The 20,297-nt window shown below is 39.0% G+C and overlaps 3 protein-coding genes across 4 annotated transcripts; all 3 read right to left on the bottom strand.

The window, feature by feature from the left end:
* Nucleotides 1–966: 966 nt before the first annotated feature.
* pyroxd1 (pyridine nucleotide-disulphide oxidoreductase domain 1) lies at nucleotides 967–5,803 on the bottom strand. Of its 2 annotated transcripts, none has more exons than XM_026326818.1 (13): nucleotides 5,488–5,803; nucleotides 5,277–5,357; nucleotides 5,001–5,120; nucleotides 4,396–4,524; nucleotides 3,856–3,929; nucleotides 3,447–3,643; nucleotides 3,258–3,355; nucleotides 3,029–3,131; nucleotides 2,816–2,928; nucleotides 2,405–2,527; nucleotides 2,015–2,152; nucleotides 1,753–1,842; nucleotides 967–1,343 (listed from the first exon to the last, which is right to left on the bottom strand). In XM_026326818.1, the coding sequence occupies exons 1-13, from the start codon at nucleotides 5,560–5,562 to the stop codon at nucleotides 1,185–1,187; spliced, it is 1,500 nt and encodes a 499-aa protein (XP_026182603.1). In that variant the 5' UTR covers nucleotides 5,563–5,803; the 3' UTR covers nucleotides 967–1,184. The 2 variants fall into 2 exon arrangements, with proteins under 2 accessions (XP_026182603.1, XP_026182602.1); XM_026326817.1 differs by having other exon boundaries at nucleotides 2,816–2,931.
* A 1,429-nt stretch (nucleotides 5,804–7,232) lies between these two features.
* iapp (islet amyloid polypeptide) lies at nucleotides 7,233–8,034 on the bottom strand. The gene is made up of 3 exons (XM_026327374.1): nucleotides 7,955–8,034; nucleotides 7,525–7,662; nucleotides 7,233–7,407 (listed from the first exon to the last, which is right to left on the bottom strand). Exons 1-3 carry the CDS (start codon nucleotides 8,032–8,034, stop codon nucleotides 7,233–7,235), a joined length of 393 nt encoding a protein of 130 aa, XP_026183159.1.
* Nucleotides 8,035–10,236: 2,202 nt separating this feature from the next.
* On the bottom strand, nucleotides 10,237–18,891 carry slco1e1 (solute carrier organic anion transporter family, member 1E1). The gene is made up of 15 exons (XM_026326649.1): nucleotides 18,709–18,891; nucleotides 17,617–17,766; nucleotides 16,581–16,722; nucleotides 16,319–16,451; nucleotides 16,078–16,205; nucleotides 15,048–15,194; nucleotides 14,725–14,823; nucleotides 14,037–14,270; nucleotides 13,706–13,870; nucleotides 12,235–12,430; nucleotides 11,925–12,090; nucleotides 11,555–11,739; nucleotides 11,319–11,383; nucleotides 11,008–11,125; nucleotides 10,237–10,855 (listed from the first exon to the last, which is right to left on the bottom strand). The coding sequence occupies exons 2-15, from the start codon at nucleotides 17,716–17,718 to the stop codon at nucleotides 10,297–10,299; spliced, it is 2,439 nt and encodes an 812-aa protein (XP_026182434.1). The 5' UTR covers nucleotides 17,719–17,766; nucleotides 18,709–18,891; the 3' UTR covers nucleotides 10,237–10,296.
* Between the last annotated feature and the right edge of the window lie 1,406 nt (nucleotides 18,892–20,297).

The raw sequence follows: 20,297 nt of genomic DNA on the forward strand, positions 1-20,297 counted from the left end.
GCATTAATGAAGTTTATCTCATCTCATCATATAACATAATTGTTTAGCAAGGGGATTTTTGACCTCACTGTGATTGACTTCTATCAATAACATATAATGCAAATTGTAAAATGTAAGTGAAACAACTTTTAGTACCAACCATTAGAAAGTAACTATTTAGTGTAATGCCCAACTACTGTTATGCAACATACAATTAATAACAGATGTTACCTGTTGCTTGGTAACGTATTGTAGTACACAGGATTTCATTGCACCACTTGGTCTGCCATTCATTCTACAAGTTTCCATATTCAGCAGGCATTTGAACTTTACCTCCATGTATGAGCCAGGTTGTCAACGCAGACACACCCTGCAAATAATGTCCTGCTCTCCTCTTACAAAGGGTTTACATTTACACCTGAGAGAGCCATCCAGTACCTTTCCACTTCTACGTCACTCACCCATAATCATAAACCTGTAAAATACAACATACAGGTAGACCAGCAATGGGTGGCTTTTTTTTTAGGTTATCTTCTTATAGAGATAAGCCTTTCTGCTTTAGTCATAATGTGTCCTCTCCTTTCAAAGACTTTTTTAATGGTAACATCCCCAAGAGCAATATATCAGAGCAAGAAAAGACTGCATTATGTTAGCCCGAGATTGTCTATTGTTATCAATGCCTGCTGAGGCACAGGCGGAGCTATAGTTGCTGTTTCCATTGAAATTTGATCCAGACTCAGTAAGACAACATAGCAACAGCTTTTTTTTTTTTTTTACTAGCAAATATAACTGAATATACTCCATTCTTTAGAGTAAAACAATATCTGTCAAAACATTTTGGGAGTCTCATATCCACACAAAACTGTCAGTGTTTTATATCTGCATCTGTTTTTCGTTTAAAAAAATATAGCATTTGCATTCGTGCTACAACTGGATCAGGGAGGGCAGCTTTTCTGAATATATCACTAAAGTACTAATTTAGTACACTTCATTTTGAAAATAATTTATTTTAAAACAAATATTCTTGAATTTACAACTGTAAGAATGTGCACCAAGATAATCTATCCTTTATAATACACATAATTCCCATTCCCATTAGTTGGACATGAGAGAAGATTTAACTCTACCACACATGGCTTTAAGCTTGTATGAACATTAAATATGACATGTTTAACATTCCCCGAAAGTCAAATCAGTCAAAGTGTTCAGTCGAAGTAGTCCTCTATATCAATGTTGGGATTGAGCAGGTCCTCTCCGTACTGTGTCAGATCCATCTGGTTGAGAATCAGGTTCTCAAAGGTCTCCTCCAGGTCTGTCTCTCCGATCAGCACTGCTCCCACCATCTTACCTCCGCTGAGAACAGCCTGGAAGAGAAAGCCAGGAGTAATCTGAATGAAAATCAAGCTACATGTGGAATTTGTAGCGACAAAAAGTATTGGTCCAGGTGGTAATGTGTGAGTACAGACATCATCAGATTTTATGATTCCCATAATTTCAACAATTATGTTGAAATTTTTTTTTTTTACTCCTGGCTCAAACCAGCCAACTTTCCCATGCAAGAACTGTGGCTCCTTTAACACATAGTTCTAAAATGTGTCACATGACATTTTCTAGATGCCACCGGCACCACAAGAATGTCTACTGGTAATAATCCACTAAGTTTGTGTGTAGAATGACAAATCCCTTATTCATTTGAGGGTTTTCAATGGGAAATGAGCCAAAAGCAAAGTTAGTCTGGCAGTAGGGCATTTATACATCCTGCTCGGTTATCACCTTGACATACTCTTGGCCTTTGGTGCAGCGTACCAGCAGCTCATGGTCAGGCCCCAGCCCCTGCCCATTAAACTTTCCCAGCAGCACCACCTGTGGAATGATCAGAAGGAAGAAATTTGAGCAGAGCATTGAAAAGTACCATGAAATGACCTTGAAGGCTCTGCAGAGTAATGGAAAACAGTTAAAATTAGCATACTAGATTATTAACATATTGGTTAATATTTAAATGACCACAACCACCCTGTAATGAAAGTTCACACACCTTGTAGTTGAAAAATTTGGTAATATGTGAGAAGAGCTCAAAGCAGAAGTCCAGTTCTATTGGTTCTGCCAGGACACATGCCGCCATGCAACGGCCCGCATACCAACCCATCTGACGGGCTTGTGTCCACAAACGCATCTGCAGACAATAACACATTGAGATTTTTCAGCTGCTTCTTGGATTTTTCTACTGCACTGACCAAACTGACACTGTTTTACATGTCTAACATATTCTGAAGTGGAAGATGACAGCTTTTATCCTGAACCCAAATAATCAGGTAGTATCCTACCAAGCTGTCCCGTGTACCATAGTTTCTAAAGTTTCAGAGTCAGACAAAAGACAAAATGGTTTTCTATGCAGGTTGATGCAGTGATTAGTTAGTTAGTTTACCTGCTGCCATAGTGGGCTGAGTTCCCAGCATGCAGTGCACACGTCTCCTGCCGCATAGACATCCGGCTCTGACGTCATCATGTGGTCATCTACTCGAAGGCCACCATCATCTGCTAGTGCAAACTTATACAACCAAAAGTAATGGTCATTACTGATTGAGGAGACCTTACAAACTTTTGTGAATATGGCTTCCAGCTTATCTGTCCTCTAGTGACATCTAGAGCCCTCACCATGAACTACTGAGGAATGTGCTTTTTTTTTTTTTTTTTTTTTTTTTTTGGTCAACTTTCACTAGCAACGATGGACTGGAATCATTTTTGCATCACAGCTTCATCATCTGGACGTTTCTAAACACTACCCACAGTTTTATACAATAATTGGCTCTGGGAGCATATTTGCTTGGCCACTTACACTGTTGCCATGGAGAAATGGCTCTGTGTTTGGTACGACACCGGTGGCACTGACAATAAAATCACAGCCAAATGACTTGCCATTGGTCAGCTGGATGTAAACAGGCCAGGATCCTACTGAGAGGGAAGAAAAGCAAGGAATGAAAAAGGAGAAGGAAAAGAAAAAAGGGTGAGAAAAGGAGTCAGAAGTCCAAACAGCAAATGTAGTTCTCACCATTCTCAGGTTTGACTGCTTGCTGTGGGGAATTGAGCAGCTCCTCAAAGGTGAATATCTTTTCCACCTCACACTGGTATTCCACAGTAACCCTGCGGGACACCTGAGCACACACCAGCAGAGAAAAGACACTCAGCAAAATATAACAGAAGACCAATACAGATTTATTTCCAGCCGATTTTTCCCACACTCAGTCTTTATGGCTACAAAGGTGCCCTCATGATCTCACCTGCTCTGCTCCTCGGAGAACAATTCCTTCATGCCAGTCTGGACCGAGGGCACTGCCAGGCTTGGTAGGACCAGAACCATGCCCTCGCAAAATTCTGCCTGGGAGTGGAAACACACATACATTCTTACTGTATTAACACATCTATGCATTAAAGGGAGGAGGAGAACATCTGGGGCATAAGATGAAAACCTCTGGTGAAGGTCTGTGATGCTCCAGCTGCTGGTTCCTCTGTGGTGTAGCGAATCCTCTTACAGGGAGCAGCACTCTGTGGTTTGTCAGCCTCCAGTGACGGGATGAGGAACTGTGCCGCCCCGGCATCAAAGAAGGTGTTTCCTATGGCTTTGTCTTTTACAGCCCAGATCACCTCACAGCCCTCCACCTCATATCTGTAGAGTACATACTGATTAACACGAAAAGGAATCGTCCACGTAGACTATCTCTGAACATTTTGGTAATATTACACAGGGTACAGTGATTCAGTTGGAATCGTACAGGTATAATTCTGACAAATGGTCACAGAAATAAAAATGTATTCACATATGACCCTTTTTAATTACATTTTAATTCAATCACAACCTCTTGGCTACAGTTTACTCACACTAATTCCAAAGCGATGCCTCCGTTTCCAACAACAACAATTCTCCTTGCTTTAGATAACCGCTTCTGAAGTGCCTGAAACACAAACATTTTCACTATTTTAACAACACACTTTAGCATAATTTCAGTGGTCACTTTATTAGGTATGCTTGTGTAATCATTTAGAGCAGTAGAGCAGTTCTTCCATAAATTAGAATCTTATTGAAACTTAAAATATTCTGTTTTTAGTGACATCAGAAATGTTTAAATTGACTTGTTTATTTCTGAGGTCATAGGTGTTACTGTAGTGTATCATGCTAAGATGTCTTTCTGGTAGATATGCTTCCTTTAGGAGGTCAAGCAGTTGGTACACTGGCTAGTAGCTGGAAATCAGTGTTCAAGAGAGAAGCTGATATATCCACTGAAAATATGAGTATCCATTTCCTCAAGAAAGAAAGAAAAATGGTGCTTGACACATAATAAAAACAACATAATTGGAAAAGGATAATGGCTTCTTGCTACTGTAAAAACCGTGCACATACCTGGAGTGTGTGATTCATACCTGTGCACTGTCTGTGTCCCGTATCCCCAGCACATAAGGGTTGCCATCAGAGAGAAGCTTGGGTCTGCCTCCACTGCAGATACATAGCTTCTCATAACCAATAACACGGCCATCTGCCGTTTCTACAGCCTGAGAACAGAAGGTCAAACTCATGGATAATACTCTTAACTATTCACAACTGGCTTTAAGGTGTGATCCCCCCTTCACTTTGATAAGCTATGATCTTTCTATCAAACCGGGAAGGTAATTTGGGAACTAAACTCTTAAACTCATGACAGTTGTAAGACCTTGCAGTTTAACCACGTGTCCACAAGGTGGCCACAGCAGACAGTCACTACCCAAGGCTTTATAATGATATTGTTGCAGGAAGTCACTGTCTGCACTCTGATGCAGATCTAACATTATAGTCAGTAAACTAATAAAGAATTACAGCATGTATGGCTTATGCTGCTGTTACACATTTCAGAAATACTAAATGCTTAGATTACCAAATCAGAAATGTTAGCTTGTTATTAAGAAACAAGCATAACATAAAATGCAAAATCAAATATAGACATTGTTACACACTTTCAAATTCCAGTGCACTCTGCAAAATCTCTACTTACATGTGATTGTGTGTTGAGGCATTTGACAGCAGAGTGGATGACAGTCAGGTTGGGAAATTTCTCCTCCAAAACACTGGATGGTTGCTCCTCTATGTCAAACTCCTCCAGTGTCTTGGACACCTTCATATCATGGCCATTAAAAGCAACACAAGTTGTTATATCTGAGTGGCATTTTTAATATTAAATCACTTAAAATACATCGCATGTGCTTGCAGTGTGGGAGAGCCATTGAAAAACTGTGTCAGTACCACCCTGTTCACCATCAGTCACCCTGACCTGCTTATAGTTGGTCACGGCTTTGATGTGAGGACCTGCTGTGATCAGAGCCACGTCAGCTGACTGGATCTGGGATGACAGCTGTCAGAGGAGATCAGGAGTTGTGTTTACCTAACTTACTGTAACTTTAAAGTAGTTTACCTCTGTATGTAGGTCAAATACATTGGAAACATAGAACATGCACAAAGCAAACTTATTTATCGATTTTCACCTGCTCAACACATGTCACTCCCGCGATGCCTCCGCCCACGATCACAAATTGAAATGTTTTCTCTTTATGTGCCATGTTTTTAGAAAGTACGTTATCTAAGCTAATGGGAACTAGCTAACATTAGCTCCCGTACATTTTCTGGCACTAAATGTGATTCAGTAGTCAAAATGTTTCTCAGACGCTCATGGTTCCCCTCGTATGAGATCTTGGTAAATGTTTTATTCTCAACTAATAACTGATCATTGTAGAATATCTCATTATAGCCAGCTGACCACAATCTTTCATTAGCACATGACACCAGCACCGAGGCGTAACTTCCGTGTTTACAATTTTCTACGGCAAGCAGCAGGAGACGTTTTGTAAACGCACAAAAGAACTTGCGCTAAAATCTTAACTATTTTCACGTCTTTACTAACTCAAATAAACACAGTGCCACTTTATCAATGCTTTATTTTAGTCTTTTTGCAGTAATTCAAACATACACCAGCAAAACACATGTGGAATGGAAGTCAAAACATTTAATAAGAAAAGAGGACATTATTTACGCTTTTTTAAATCAATATTAGAAAACAAAACTTTCAATTTAGTAGCTGTTGTCTATAGGAGTCTCTGTATTAAAATCCATGTAAATCACATCATCACTAACAGCAGGATATAGTCCTTTACACTGAATTTTCATGGCAGGATAACCTTCTTGGTTATATTTGGATCATGGTTGTACCTTTAATGTCAGAGATTAATGGTGTGACAGAGTCATAAATCAGCTCTAAAATTCCATCAAAAAAAGCTATTATTACTGTAGTGATAAACAACTAGGTAACAGCTGAAGTACCGATACGTTTTACGTCAACAGATCTTGACACAATCCCCTATGTGTATTCTATGTCAGTGTACTGGCTCCCTTTTTTGCTATCATCAGCGACAGGGAAGCACTTGTTCTGTTTTTGAAAAACCTTTTATGACGGTGCTAACCATGCGTGGGATTATTGAAGTCAATGTCTGAGACTGGGTCACTGGTAATAAAACGCAGGTTAATGCTGTGCGTCATACATTTCCATTATGTTATCCTGAATAACCACTTCAGGAAGACAATACCTGGCAGAGGAGTTTATGCAAACACTGTTTGTCTTAAAAAAAAACAAAAAACATTAATGCATAATTGCATTAATGTAAGCAGCATACTTTTTATTTCTAATTGAGAAAAAGTGCCTTGGGATATGCATTTCAATTTTCTTATTGTTGCATTAACCAAACAGTTTCTGCTTCACTTCAGATCCAACCAAATGTGACAAAATAGTTAAACTGTTTACATTATGCATATTTCAAATACTTGTTGTACAACAGGAATTTTTATGACCTACTATTAAACTCTGAGGTGACAGCATCCACTACTGGTCACAGTTGGGATCTCACTTGATTAACCTGATTACATTGATTGGATGGTAAATAGCCCTGAAAGACCTATTCTTCATCTTTTACCATGTGAGATGTAGTCCCACATCAGATATTAATATCTCCCAGCCCTTGCACATCAGTCATAATATCCAAACATGTGGCTTAATACGCATGAAGATTATTTTACAATTTTATGATCAAAAGAACAGATAACATTTTTTTCATATGGTTTAGCATCTGTTTTATTTTATTTACTGTTTTATATTCATATCATACTATTTTTGGATATTTTGGATATTGGTTCTATCTTGAGAGCACCAGGAGTAAAGCAGGTGTTTTCTCAGTCAGAACTAGTGATGCCAGTAGTTGGGGAGCTGCAGTAGTTCCCTCTTGCCATAGGTGGCAGATCCCACATTGGTCGGGGTGTAGACGGTGCCGATAATGTTACTGGAGCGGACAAGAAAGTCTGCTAGTCTCTGGGTGACACAGGTGGCTGTGTTGCACCTCCTCTTCTCTATGCGGTGACTTTGAAGATGACAAACAGAGAAATGTAATAACATTTAGAGACTTTAGTCATAGCTATGTTTACATGTTTAATGATAAAGAGATGATACATCTGCTAATTTCTCTACATGCTCTTACGTGTTCATAGCCGTGAGCCCTCTGTCCACCCGCGTACCCATGAGACTGAGGAGTGGGTTGGAGATTATCCTGGGAGCTAACCAGCCACTGTTTGGGAGAGCATGGTCCTGCTCACTGGGTGAGCTGGGACTGAAGTACCTGAGTCACAGAGGTAAAAGGCCCAAACTGTTTCACACTGTTAGCTGATGATAACCCTCGTCAGAACATCCACTTTGTCACTTAGCGATTTTCCACGGACTGCTCCTCACACAACATTGCAGCCCTTCTCATTACAGTTGACATGATATTCATCTGCTTGTCATCTGAGCTCAGGTTAAACTCCTGTATTGGTCAATCATACTGGTGTGTAATCTGATAAACATATTTATATGTATATATTACCAGTCATTGGTCAAAGAACTCTCATGCTGTTTGCCATATATACATTTACCTGTGACTTGGGGCAGCAGTGAGGCAGGGCAGCAGCACAAGCAGCATGAGGAGAAGCACAGACACTCTCAGTTGATACATAGTGTAGGGCAGTTACCTGAATGAGTACAGTAGATAGCAGCAAACTATTTTTAGTTAGCCAAAAGAATATTTATTTGGTCAAAAAAGTGAGTACTTGACTGTTATTTATAAGCAACTAACAAGCATTTACCAGCTCTGCTGCTCTGATGTTGATGATGATTATATTCTCTTTAATTTCCTGTTGTATAGTGTAAGGTTTACCAAGGTTCCAGCTAATAGTAGTAGGTTATTTTCATTAGTTAAACAAACTGTTATTTTTGGAAATTATCACTTTACAGTCTATAAAATGTCAGAAATATGTCTGTCACTATTTCAGAAAATGGCCATCACAATTATCAGGGCGATGTTTTGCCTGATCACCAGACTGAAATCCAATCCAGTTTACTTCACTATCACATAGGAAGAAAAGCAGCAAATCCTCACAACCGAGAAAGTGAAACCAGAGATTTCCATTTTGCTGAAAAATTTCTTAAGTGATTTATTCATTACAAAATAGTTACCAGTTGATTTTCTGCAAATTCTCTTTGCAGCACTTATTTTGTATAGTTTTTAAATTGAATTTTCTGTATATCCTATTTCACAATAATTATATTCAAGACAACACTTTTGAATGACTGCTTCCTTTTTAAATAGAAAATCTCACATTACGTCTGCATGGTGTTGCTGTGGAAAACCATTTGGATATTGAATTTAATATATGCTTTAGTTGTAAAGATCTGATAAAAATCTGACATTAGAATAAAATTCAGCATATCGTTCTATTCAAACCTACAAGAAATCTAATGTAACACAAAGTACCGACACTGTAGCTCAGACAGGTTCTGTCTGAAAAAGACAGAGTACTCACTTTCTGCTGTGTGAGCCTGAAGATCTCAGTCTGTCACTGGAACAGTCCAGGGTTTGATTGTGTTTGACTGTCACACCAGCCCACTCCAACAGTTATAAGCTCATCGCTCAAACCACTTGTGACATCAGGTTTCTCCAAATATAGCCTTTCATTTTCATCTGCACAGAACTGGAAGGAATTTGTGGTAGATATAAAGGGATGCAAGCATAACCAAGCAGGTCTTATACAGTATATGTCCATCCATCAATATTTTTATATTAACAGTAGATCAGACAGCTGTGTATTGTGAAAGGTCTTGATAACTGTCACCTGACTTTCCACTCAACCCGACAGACAATTTCATTGTAAAAAGGTATGTTAAACCTATAACTGTCATCAGATTTTGATTCAAATGTTGTTAGACTCTGATCAGAAATTTCCAGTTTCAGTGAGAAAAAACACAGATACATAAACACAAATACAGAAGCCACCTGACACAATTGCCAGTAGGAGGCTGGCTGACAAAACCAGGATTTTATTTTTTGTTTCCAGCAGATGTAGAAGGAAATAAAATGTACTAACTTTAGCCAGAAAAAAATCTTCTGCTGCAGGGAAGCGAATCTGTTTTCAACTGAGCTTTGTTTGGATTAACCAGAAATTGAGCTGTGTATGGAGACATACCATAGAAACAGTGGTCATTTCCCTGGAAAGAAATGTATGTGTTTCCTGTTAGCTTCAGAGGTAAGCCTGAGGTGGCTGCAGATAGAGTGACAGGATATTCATCTGAATTCTCAACATTGCATTGATATTTTGCATGTACCAGCTTCTCTGGTGGAAATGAGATTATGCACCATTTTGAAATAAAAGTCAGGGAAGATGGATAGACAGAATGTAAAAAATTAAAAAGACGGTAGGCAGCCTGTGTAGGTCTTAAATAAGCTGCTATTTACCCTTTAACTTTATAAAATGATAATGTGTCAGTTTTTTATTTGCAGCTTGCTGTGCTGCCCCTCAAAGGACCACTGGTGGTTTACTCACCATTACAAACACAGAAGTCTTAACCTGAAGCAAACAGAATTGTCTCATTATTTCTGTCTATATTATGTTAACATGGATTTCATACATGGCTTTGTTCATGGATCACATCTGCAGAACAGAATGCAACAATAACGTCACACATTCAAGAATGTATTTATTGACATAAAAAGGAAAATATTTATTTTGGCCAAGACGTTTACTCTAATGTGTTTCAGTCTGGGACTTGTGGAGTTGCTGTGTAATCATGTGCACACAAGTGAGTATTTTGTATTGTTGATGAATGGTAGTGTAACAGCTCTATCCTGTGATAAAAGAGGACAACACAAAGCAGCCCCACCTGAATAACACTTCTTGTATGGTCACTGTTTACCTTGTTTGACCGTATAATTGAACCCAGACTAGTTCTGTGGGCCATCAGTTTCTTTGCTATGTGTTTCTTCTTTCTCTAACTCATTCTTGTCTTCTGCGTCAGTGTCCGGCTTCTCTTCTTCCATATGTGCCCGTGCCTCATCCTTTGCCTCTCTTACCTCCTCCTCCTCTGCATTCGGCCCACCTATCTCCATCTGTGCTCCATCACTCGGTAAAGGAGTAAACTCAACAGTGATCTCCATGAGGGATTCAGGTTGTTGCTTCCCCTGTGTGTTATTTGTAGATATGAGTCTGCCACCTTGGGGGAGCTGCTCTGTTCTCTGAACTTCCCCTCCTTCCTCCAGCTGTGTGGCAATCCTTACCCACACTGTAGGAACATGAGGAAGACTAGAACTTTTAGGGGCACTAATCTTATCCTCAGTGGGGTTTGATGGGGCCTTAAGTTCAATTTCCTTCAAAGCTTTTGACTGCTGTATTTCTGTTTTCTGCTCAGGCTTCTGAAACTGTCGTCTAAGGAGGATGATAACAGCAATGATGAAAAAATATGAGGAACCACTGAGACAAGTGATCAGACCCAGAAAGATGATCCTGAAAACAGACACAAAAGATAGAAATCTTTAATGCTGTGGTGTCTAAAATGAAGGTGGTATTAGATGTGCAAATATTTAGCTTTGTCGGCCTTTATCACCAACATAACTTCACTGTAACACTCTATTCCCACGTTTGTTTCCATGGCATACCTGTACATATCAGAGTCATAAATGCGACATGCCCCCCTGCCCCCACACTTCTTGATCGACCACTTCAGGCATGTTGAATCAATCAGGGCTCCAAAATACACCGGTGCAGGGATTCCACCTACAAAAGAAACATCATCCAAATATGTACCATTACAACTTTGCAATACAGAAAAATACTATGTCCCTGAAAGGTAACAATCTAGTACAACAATGTAACTCAGAGGCAATGCTGACAGTGAGAAACAAAACAAGTCCAAATCAAACAGATTAAGCTATACATGGAATTGTACTTCACATGGACTGAGGCTCACCTAGAGTCCTAGCTACCAAGGTCTGCATACCCAGGGCAAGGGATTTGAGTTCTGGTGAGATGCATCTGTAAATTACAAATCAACAGCAGCTTACCAATAAAGATTATTTTGTAGAAAACCATTTTTTGCCTTTGACAGTCAGTTTCTAATATAAATAGGGCTAGTAAAACAATCACATTTGTGATCAATTCACAAGAAGAATATTTCTCATTATTTCCTTTCTGGGGTACACAGACCGTATAATGACCATATAGCCAGGTGTGAACCCCAGAGAGTTAATGAAAGAGCTGAGAACAGACACAGCCATGTAGGAGGTGAAACTGCGACTGCAGTCCTTGGCATGAGGACACTGGCCCAGCCTCACTGACATACTGCTGCCTGCTGGGAAGGAGGCTGACACACAGCTGCAGTTATGAAAGACCTGGTAAAGAGAGAGAAGCTGCAATGTACTGAAAATTACTTATGAAAATAGAAATCGATGATCCATCTCTATATAAAATATACATTTGCAAATTAATGAATTTTTTAAAAAAAAATGGGACTCATCTGACCCATATGTCTTCCTAAGCAGATTTACTGTGACCACTGTGTTTGCGATGGTCTTACTGTGTTCTTGCCGTGTCCACTGGAGCCAAGACATCCGGCCATACATGGAGAGATGTAAGTGATGCCATTGTCTGAGCACACAGGGTCCCAGTCCTCCACTGAACATGAGCAGTTTCTGTTACACTCTGAAAAGAGCATTTTGCTGTTGGATGATACAGTTTGCGTCCTGCAGGGCAAACAGAATTTTTTATAAGCTGGGACAACATTAAAAAACAATACCAGTAAATATAAGTTTACATGTATTTTAAGGTATGAAATAGTATGCATGGTATAGTATAAGCTGTGGTCATCTTCATGTCTCAGCACTAACCCATTGTATGAAATGGTGAGCCCAGCAACAGGAATGTTGTCACATTTTGTGCCAAATTGCAGCAACATGAGGAGGTACGCCATGAAGGACGTAGCAAAAGAAAGCTGAGCTCCTGACACCACATTCAGTTTATACCTCTTCATCATCAGCCCTCCCAGGAAGATCCCTACTGCCACTGCTGGCAGGTTCAGCATACCTAGAAGGCAAACATGAGGGCAGTCTTCACACTGTAGCCAAAATATTAAAGTAAGAAGTCTCTTGGTATCTATTGGTTCCCAAGTGAGATTGCCAAAAACAAAATGTGTATTCCTCCCTTTATGAAGGTGACAGTATAAGTAACAGAGTCAACACTGGATTCATGATCACGAATAAGATCATGAGTTAAACGTGCATTGTTCCTGAAAATTCTGTAATGGTGACACAATGAAACAAGAATCCCTTAAAATGCCCTTAATTCACCCCTGAGAGCAGACAAAACACCTTGAATCACAACTCAGGTGTCACATAGCCAAAACTCCTTAATGAATGTAAATCACAAACCCTTTAAAAGGTAATCAGGTGTCAAACTTTTAAGTTGTTTTCTCCTGAGTTTACACATTTATAAAATCTGTAATTTCTTAAATTCGTTAATGGTCGGTTTGAGTTATTTGTATATTTTGAGTAAACTTTGTAATGTTTTTTGCCTGGTTAAATAGAAGCTGACGCCTAAGAGACGAATTATTATTTATAAACTGCTGAAACCATGTGTCACTGTGCGCATGCTCAAAGGGATGGTCTACAACGATGGCGCGAATCGGTGGATCAGACGTTACAGAGCTCTGGACGCTGCAGAGCTGTTTGAGACAAACCTTTGTCACATGTGAAGAAATATCCGAGGACGTAGGTTAACTTATTTCTTTTGAAAACAGTACGTGACATGCGGTGTATCAGCCTGTGGGTATCAGACTATTGGTGTAGTGCCAGGGGACATGGACAGCGTTGTTTAGCTAGCTAAGCTAACTCGATAAGACAAATCAGTAGACTAGAGGAGCTGAAGTGCCAGAGCCCTATATCGTTTGACTGAAGTCAGTAATTTTACACACAGTCCCGGGTCTTTGCCATGAGGTAAACCTGAACTGAACCCACAGATGAAGGAAGATGTCGCCTCATCTACACATAAGACTAAACAAAGTGCTGTGAAAGTGGAAGGTAAACACAGAATTATTTACTGTCTAGTTGATACATTGTTTTTATCTTAGTTATAACCCAAAGTCCATGTTATAGGTTTTATGTGGATTGTTTGTTTTTCTAACATTAGAGTCAAATTCAGGGTCTATGTTTTTCCTGTTTTTGTTTCTACTAGACTAAATTTTTGCGTTTTTTTTTTACTATCCCATAAAATATCACCCTTAACAACAGTAGTCTGCCATTAAAGCATCAGATGAGCATAGATATGTTGATATATGACAACAAAACCCAATTTGTGTTTTACCTATAAGGAAGTTGGCTCTGGATGCAGACTGTCCAAACTGTTGTTCCATATATTTGGCTTTGAAGGTGAACAGGCCGATGAAGGAGTTGAACTTAAGGATGCTCCCACAAAGGAGCAAGAAGTAGGCAGGAGTTGCCAGCAGGTGCTTTAGGGAAGGAAAAAATCCTGTGGATTCAGGTAAAACACAAATTCATTAACTTACACCTACAATGTTTTTTTAGTAAAATGCCAAATATGAAGACTTGAACCAGAAATGCAATAAAGTATCATCTGTGTTCCCTCATGGTTAGAAGAGGATTATGATGTAGATGTTACTGTACTTGTACTGTACCTTTTGCAATTTCAGTCAACTTGAGGTTGTGGTTGTTGTTGAGAGCCTCGCCTGTCCTGTCCAGGGTGTCACATGCTGGAGTCGACTTCTCCATGTCTCCCTCCTGCCTTGGCAGCGAGCGGGGTAGGAACCAGAAGGGAATACTGGAGATGAGCAAGAGGGCAGAAGACACAAGGAAGCCCATCCACCAGGCACCTACCCAGCGGGCGTCTTTAGGACTGATGGTCACACTTTCTAGATGTAAGAAGTTTTCAAGTGAATGCAGAGTATTAGCAGAATGCATGATGCTGCACTTTCAAGTTGAGTTTCTTAAACAAGTTATTGATTTTACCTAACCTGTTGGTGAGAATCAACAGTCAGAAAAAGCCTAATTGACCTGTTTTTTAGTAGCATGCTAAACCACTGGCATTGTGAACTGGGAGCTTGATCTCAGAGAGGCTGAACCAAACCCTCCAGCCAGAGTCACCATGTCTTTTCTGAGACAATAATTTTCACAACTGATAGTTCTCTAAGCCCTAATCCTGCAGCTCCTGTTGTGACATCTGTCAAACCTACAATTCTCATGCAGCCCATATACTTTTTGCAGTGATAATGTTAGCAAATATTAAACAAACCTTAGCTTTTGGGGTGTGGACTACCCAGTCCTGATGATAATGCTCTGGGCACAAAAGAAATGCATTACACTTACCCATATCAACATATCCAATGTCAACATATAGTTTGGCACAATAGGAGCCCAGGAGGAAACCAAACATGGGCCCCAATAGAGTAATGGTCTGGAGACAAGCTGCAAATCACAAAACAAAAAAGATTTTATATGTTCTCAAAAAAATAAGGAAAATAAAAGTTATTGATAAAACCTACCAATAAAGTTTAGAATAAAACTAAATTGATATACATTTTGTGTCAGTTTTAGGGAATATACAATTTGTTAGTTTAGAAAATATAACAGTGTTTGTACCTTTTGAAAGTTCCATTAAAAATGTTCAAAAACAAGCATTAATGCCTTACCTATATAGAAAGGTGAGTTTTCAGCTTTAGCAAAGTCATCAATGTAGGAGATGCCCAGAGGGGTAACTGGGGTTTCTCCAATCCCCCGCAGAGCATTCCCCAGGAACACATAGATCCACATGTTGGAACCAGGTTCTCTCACACAGGCTGAATAATGACACATGAAATTGACTTTGGTGCAACGCTCTAATAAAGATTGAGTGAAAATAGCAATATGTTCAGTTTTACTGCAAAACCTAATTTTATCACCTAACTTATTATACATGTAGTTGTTTTAAAACTACCTCTTTGGTGTGTGAGGAATGTGTTATTCATAGATGCTTATAAAAAGTTTCCATCTAAAAGAAAACTTTGCATGTTTATACAAAGGTTTATTAAAAAACATATGATGTAGAAAAGCATTGCCTTTATTCCAGTCATGTTATTGCAAAGACAATATCCCATGGAACCAGAATTCATAGGAACAAGAGCAGCTTCTCAATCATGCATTTACATTAACAGAACTTAATTTATCAGTTATTACCGACGTCTGCTTTTTCAGTGATATTACAAAACCTAATGATCATTCACTTATATTTTTCCTTTTTCCAAATTAGCCTGTTGGCTAACGACAGTCCACACACAGACTGATCATATGCACTGTTGACATGAAACTGAATAATTTATCTCTGTAAGATTTCGGTAACAGTGATGGTGAGATTTGTCATGTTACCAGGAGGTTTTGTCTTATCTATGCAAGAACTGTAGCTTTTGGGTTGATACACTGTAACTTGGACGAGGGTCAACGTAGGTGGTTGAAAAGCTAGTGATTCTTTAGAGCTATAGATTCTTTGTAGATCTTGCTCTTGTGGTTGTTGATTTCAATTTATGGGTAGATGTTTGTCTGAGTGCTGCCCGTAGATATTTTGGATTGTCCAGATACTTAAGCCTGACATTGATGTTCAGACTTTTGTTCCCATATGACTAGTAGATTACAGTTTTTATCTATCTTGTATCTTCAGTTGAAGTTACAAATGATGGCTTGGCTTACCTTTCTTGTCTTCCACAGAAGGTTCTATCTGAATTTCAGGTGCATCTAGTGTTTTCAGAGGATCTACACAGGCAGCGGTGTTCTCACTGTCATTCTGGAAAGCCTGAATCATTGTGTCATACTTGTAGCTGTGAAATCCATTAGTGCCAACATTAGACATTAGTCATAGGCATCAGGAGGGTCTTTTTTTTTTTTTATTTTTTTTTTTTTATAATTTTTGTGTCTAGAGTTGAGTTTTTACCATCCCATGAAGAAGTGTGTCAGGCCAGTGAGAAAGGCACCCACAGCCATGAGGAAACAGCCCACAGCAATGAGTCTGGGCCGATGTAGCTTGGCCCCAAAATGGCTGACCACAGCGAGGAACAATAAGTTGCCTATCTCCAGGAAAGTGGACCCAAGACAGCAGAAGAAAAAACAATATATTTAGAAAATCATCGGCTGTAGAGTCACAAAAGTTACTTTATTTTCACAAAGTTAGAGTTGCAATGAAAAGTAAGTGGTACCCATCTCAAAACTGCCATCTATGAGTCCAATGTGCATGCTTGAGAGATCAAAACGTCTCTCAATCTGAGTGATGGAGCTCTTCATGTAAGTCCCTGCGAGGGCCTTGGAGAAATAGGCGAAGGACAGTGCCACAATAAACAACTGGAAACACAAGAGAAGGGCAAATGTAAGCATGCTGTCCTGCAGGCAATTACTTCATAATGTGTAAATCGGCTTTGAGAGAAATAAATACTTGCGAGAACAGTACATCATAATTGTAGTTCTAGGCTATGGGTAAATTTTACCACAACAGGATAATCACCTAAACTTTGAAACTGTTCCACATCTGCTGCTGCAGCCTTGAACTAGGTTACTCTGTGCTAAATTAAATCCCTTTGGGCATTCTTGCATTTCTGGATGTGTTTCACCATACAGTATTTCATGTATTATGTTAATTTGGTTTGAGTAGTGTAAGTTGTAATGTAAAAAACTAGGGTTATGAAGGCTTTCAGGAATGTACTCTACCACTTTTTGTAATTTGAAATAAGTTGAATAATATTTCTGTATTTTTAATTTGTGGTTCTACATAAGAATGTGAAGTGGAATATTGAGAAAACAAAATGCTCTGATGAACCTGCGGAGTTACAATTCTGCTTTATTTATTATATTGTCTGAGGATCCGCTTAACAAGCCAGTATGTGCAGATTGAACTCAAATCAAAGTGGAGTATAGGTGTGTTTCGTAGTAGGCCTATGTTTTGCTCTTTTAACTTGATGATGATGAAACAGTGTAAGCACTTGATTTGATTTGAACCAATTTTGGCAGAAGCACATTTATCTAAAATCTATATGATTTTAGTTTAAGACAAATCAGGCAGCTCTGCCAGGCAGGACAAAGTTTGAACCTGTTACCTCCTTGTTTGTGAGGAGACATTTTAACTTGTTTTTTTTTTCCCCCCTAGTGCTATATACCCACAGTGCATCACCAGCCTGTAAAGAAAATACAAAGTGAGGTAGTAATCAGCTGACAAGTGTTGATTATAGAAAGCTTTAGTACTTGGAGAGTGGAGATGCCAGTGCGTTTTCTGGTCTTCTGGTCAGGGACAACCAGAGCCTGCCTGCTAGTCCTCTTTGCTCTATCCCCTGCTGCTTGTTCCATTCTAGACACAACAGACTGGTACCAGTCTATCTGCCTGCCCTAGGGGCACTGCAAGAAAAAGATCAGGAAATGTGTTTTGATTGAATTCACTTCTATACTGCAGTGTTATTTCATAAAATGAATCCCACGGAAGAGAGTAGCTGCTACAGTATTTATCTACACATAGAAGTCTTCTAATGTCACTGTCAGTATGAAAGCCAGAACTACTATTTCCCAAAAGGTTAAGATATTCTTTTAAATTTAAACAGCTTTTTCATATCCATTTAATATATTTTGATATATTTATAGTAAACACCACACTAAAAGATAGTAACCACATCTGTTTCTGCACCATCATTACAGAGTCAAACCTGCCAGTTGTTTACACAAAGTTTTTAATGTATCCCTCCAGCAATAATCTGCTTCATAACTTGAATGAAGTGTATCAAAACTTAGTATGGGGAGTTTCTGGGAATTCAGATTCCTAGTTATGTGTGACCATAAATATTGTCATTCAGTTTAAATTAGGGACACTTAGTAATGTTTTAAAAATGAAAATTGAGCATTTATGCCTGTATCTGGACAGAGTGAATGCAGAAGAGCTGTAAAACTATGTAGTTCTTGTGTAAACACCACCTGTTTCCTCTCTTTAATCTCCGGTGAGTACACACTAAGAGATGAAGGTTTAATTCAAATCAGAAGGAAAACTGGTTTTCAGTGCTTAAAATTTAGGGTGATGATACCTGACAGAAAGTTAGTTTGTTCCTCACCCGGTGACTGCAGTAATCCACTTCAGTTTGGTTAATTCTCCAATGCAAAGTACAACTTTCCTTTAAATAAGATTCATTCCTGACCATCAGATCTGGTCTTAGCTGAGGAATATCTGGAAATGTAAATGTACTTAATAAATTTGAATGCTTTTTAAGCCTGAGGTATATATCATGTAAACAATTAAAACAGCCTGAGACATCACAATTGCAAAACAAATACTGCAGATGTTTAATAAAATACCTCGTGCATCTCCAGACCAAGGGGCATGGGGTCTTCCCTCTCTTCTGCGCCATATGTCTGTCCTCCTAGCTGCTTCCCCAAGCTTTCTCCTGTCTGAAGCCAGAGCTGTTACTTGGAACTAGTCGGACAAAAGGCCTTGCACATTTTTATTCCACACACATGCCAGCCAGCAGGGGGACAACAACAAGGGAACAGGGGAAGAGGTTGATGGGGAGACAGATTAGTAACTCCAAACCAGGCCATTTGTATTTTTTTTTTTTTCCCCCCAAGGTACACTATCAGGTACCTGTTGCTGTTATACTGAAACGTTTTAACAACATCCCTGTTTTTTTAAATGGAACGTCTGTGTCATGAATGTCTTTTGTGCAGTGTGTTTTAGTTGGAGCACATGCTGGGGAATGCTGTGTTAGTCTAGTGACCAGTGGTGGTTCAGGCAGTCAGGTGGCAGGTCACGTGATCACCTTTGGTCTCTCACAAAATCCAAGGATTAAGATTAAGAACCTTCACATTCCTGCACAGCAACAGTGAAGGAAACCATTTCTTGGGAATTATGTTAGATGAGTGGCCCCTGAATTGTGCATTTGGTGCAAGCATTTTTCATGTCTTTTGTCACCTTATTCAGTTTCATGTGCATCCAGACAAAAATGTTATGCTGTTTTTTAAAAAAAAAAAAAAAAAAAAACTTTCGGCATGTTAATATGAGTTTTAAACTCCTCAGTATATATTGTAAGATGCCGTGAGCCATTTGCTGGATATTTTGCTGTGTAGAGCACAGCCCAGTGGTGGAACCAAAAACATAAATGCCTTCAGGGTTTGTCAATGCAGACTGAGGGGGGGGAAAAAGTAAAAGCTGAGAAAATTCGATTATTTCCAGTTAAAGCATAAAAAATGACTTAACCCTTAGAAGTCTAGGCCTAGTGGAATATTATGTGATTTGATCACGCTGGCATGACGGTAGGCTCCTAAGGGTTAATGCTAAAGTATCACTATTACCTGTCCTAAGTTGCAGTAAATTTATTCTGATTAAATGTTATTAAAAACGTGTTGGAAAAAATAGTGTCACACTTGGTCCAGTAAAATAAACAGAAAATCTGTTTGACACCGAGGAGTCAGTGTTTGGTCAGACCAGGTTATGTAATGTTATACAGCCTTCACCTTTAAGTAGCCCAGACTGATCTATCGATGCACATGTGGAGAGAGGAAAATGTGTTGGCTGTCCCAAGTCCTGTCAGTTACTTTTTCATTTTCATTGGACTGTATAGGCGATGTTGAGATTGAAGGTTGTAGCTGAAAAACAAGTATTAGAAACGAATTTTAAGCAGAAGAGCTTCTGCAAATAGAAAATGCAAATAATAGAAAATGAATGTATTGTGAAAATTCATCTTTAATGCTTACAAATATGTTTTAAGGACAATTAGTCATATGCTAAAATATATGGATACAATACAAACATATCTAAATCAATATTTACATGTTAATTACTAAAAGTAATTATATCTGTATGTGAATTGATAAAATCAACTCCTACACTGTATAACAGAATAAATCTTAATACAATCAAGTTAGTTACACTCCTTTCATTCTATGTC

Source organism: Mastacembelus armatus, chromosome 23 (genome assembly GCF_900324485.2).
Source record: "Mastacembelus armatus chromosome 23, fMasArm1.2, whole genome shotgun sequence".
Lineage (NCBI taxonomy): Eukaryota > Metazoa > Chordata > Actinopteri > Synbranchiformes > Mastacembelidae > Mastacembelus > Mastacembelus armatus.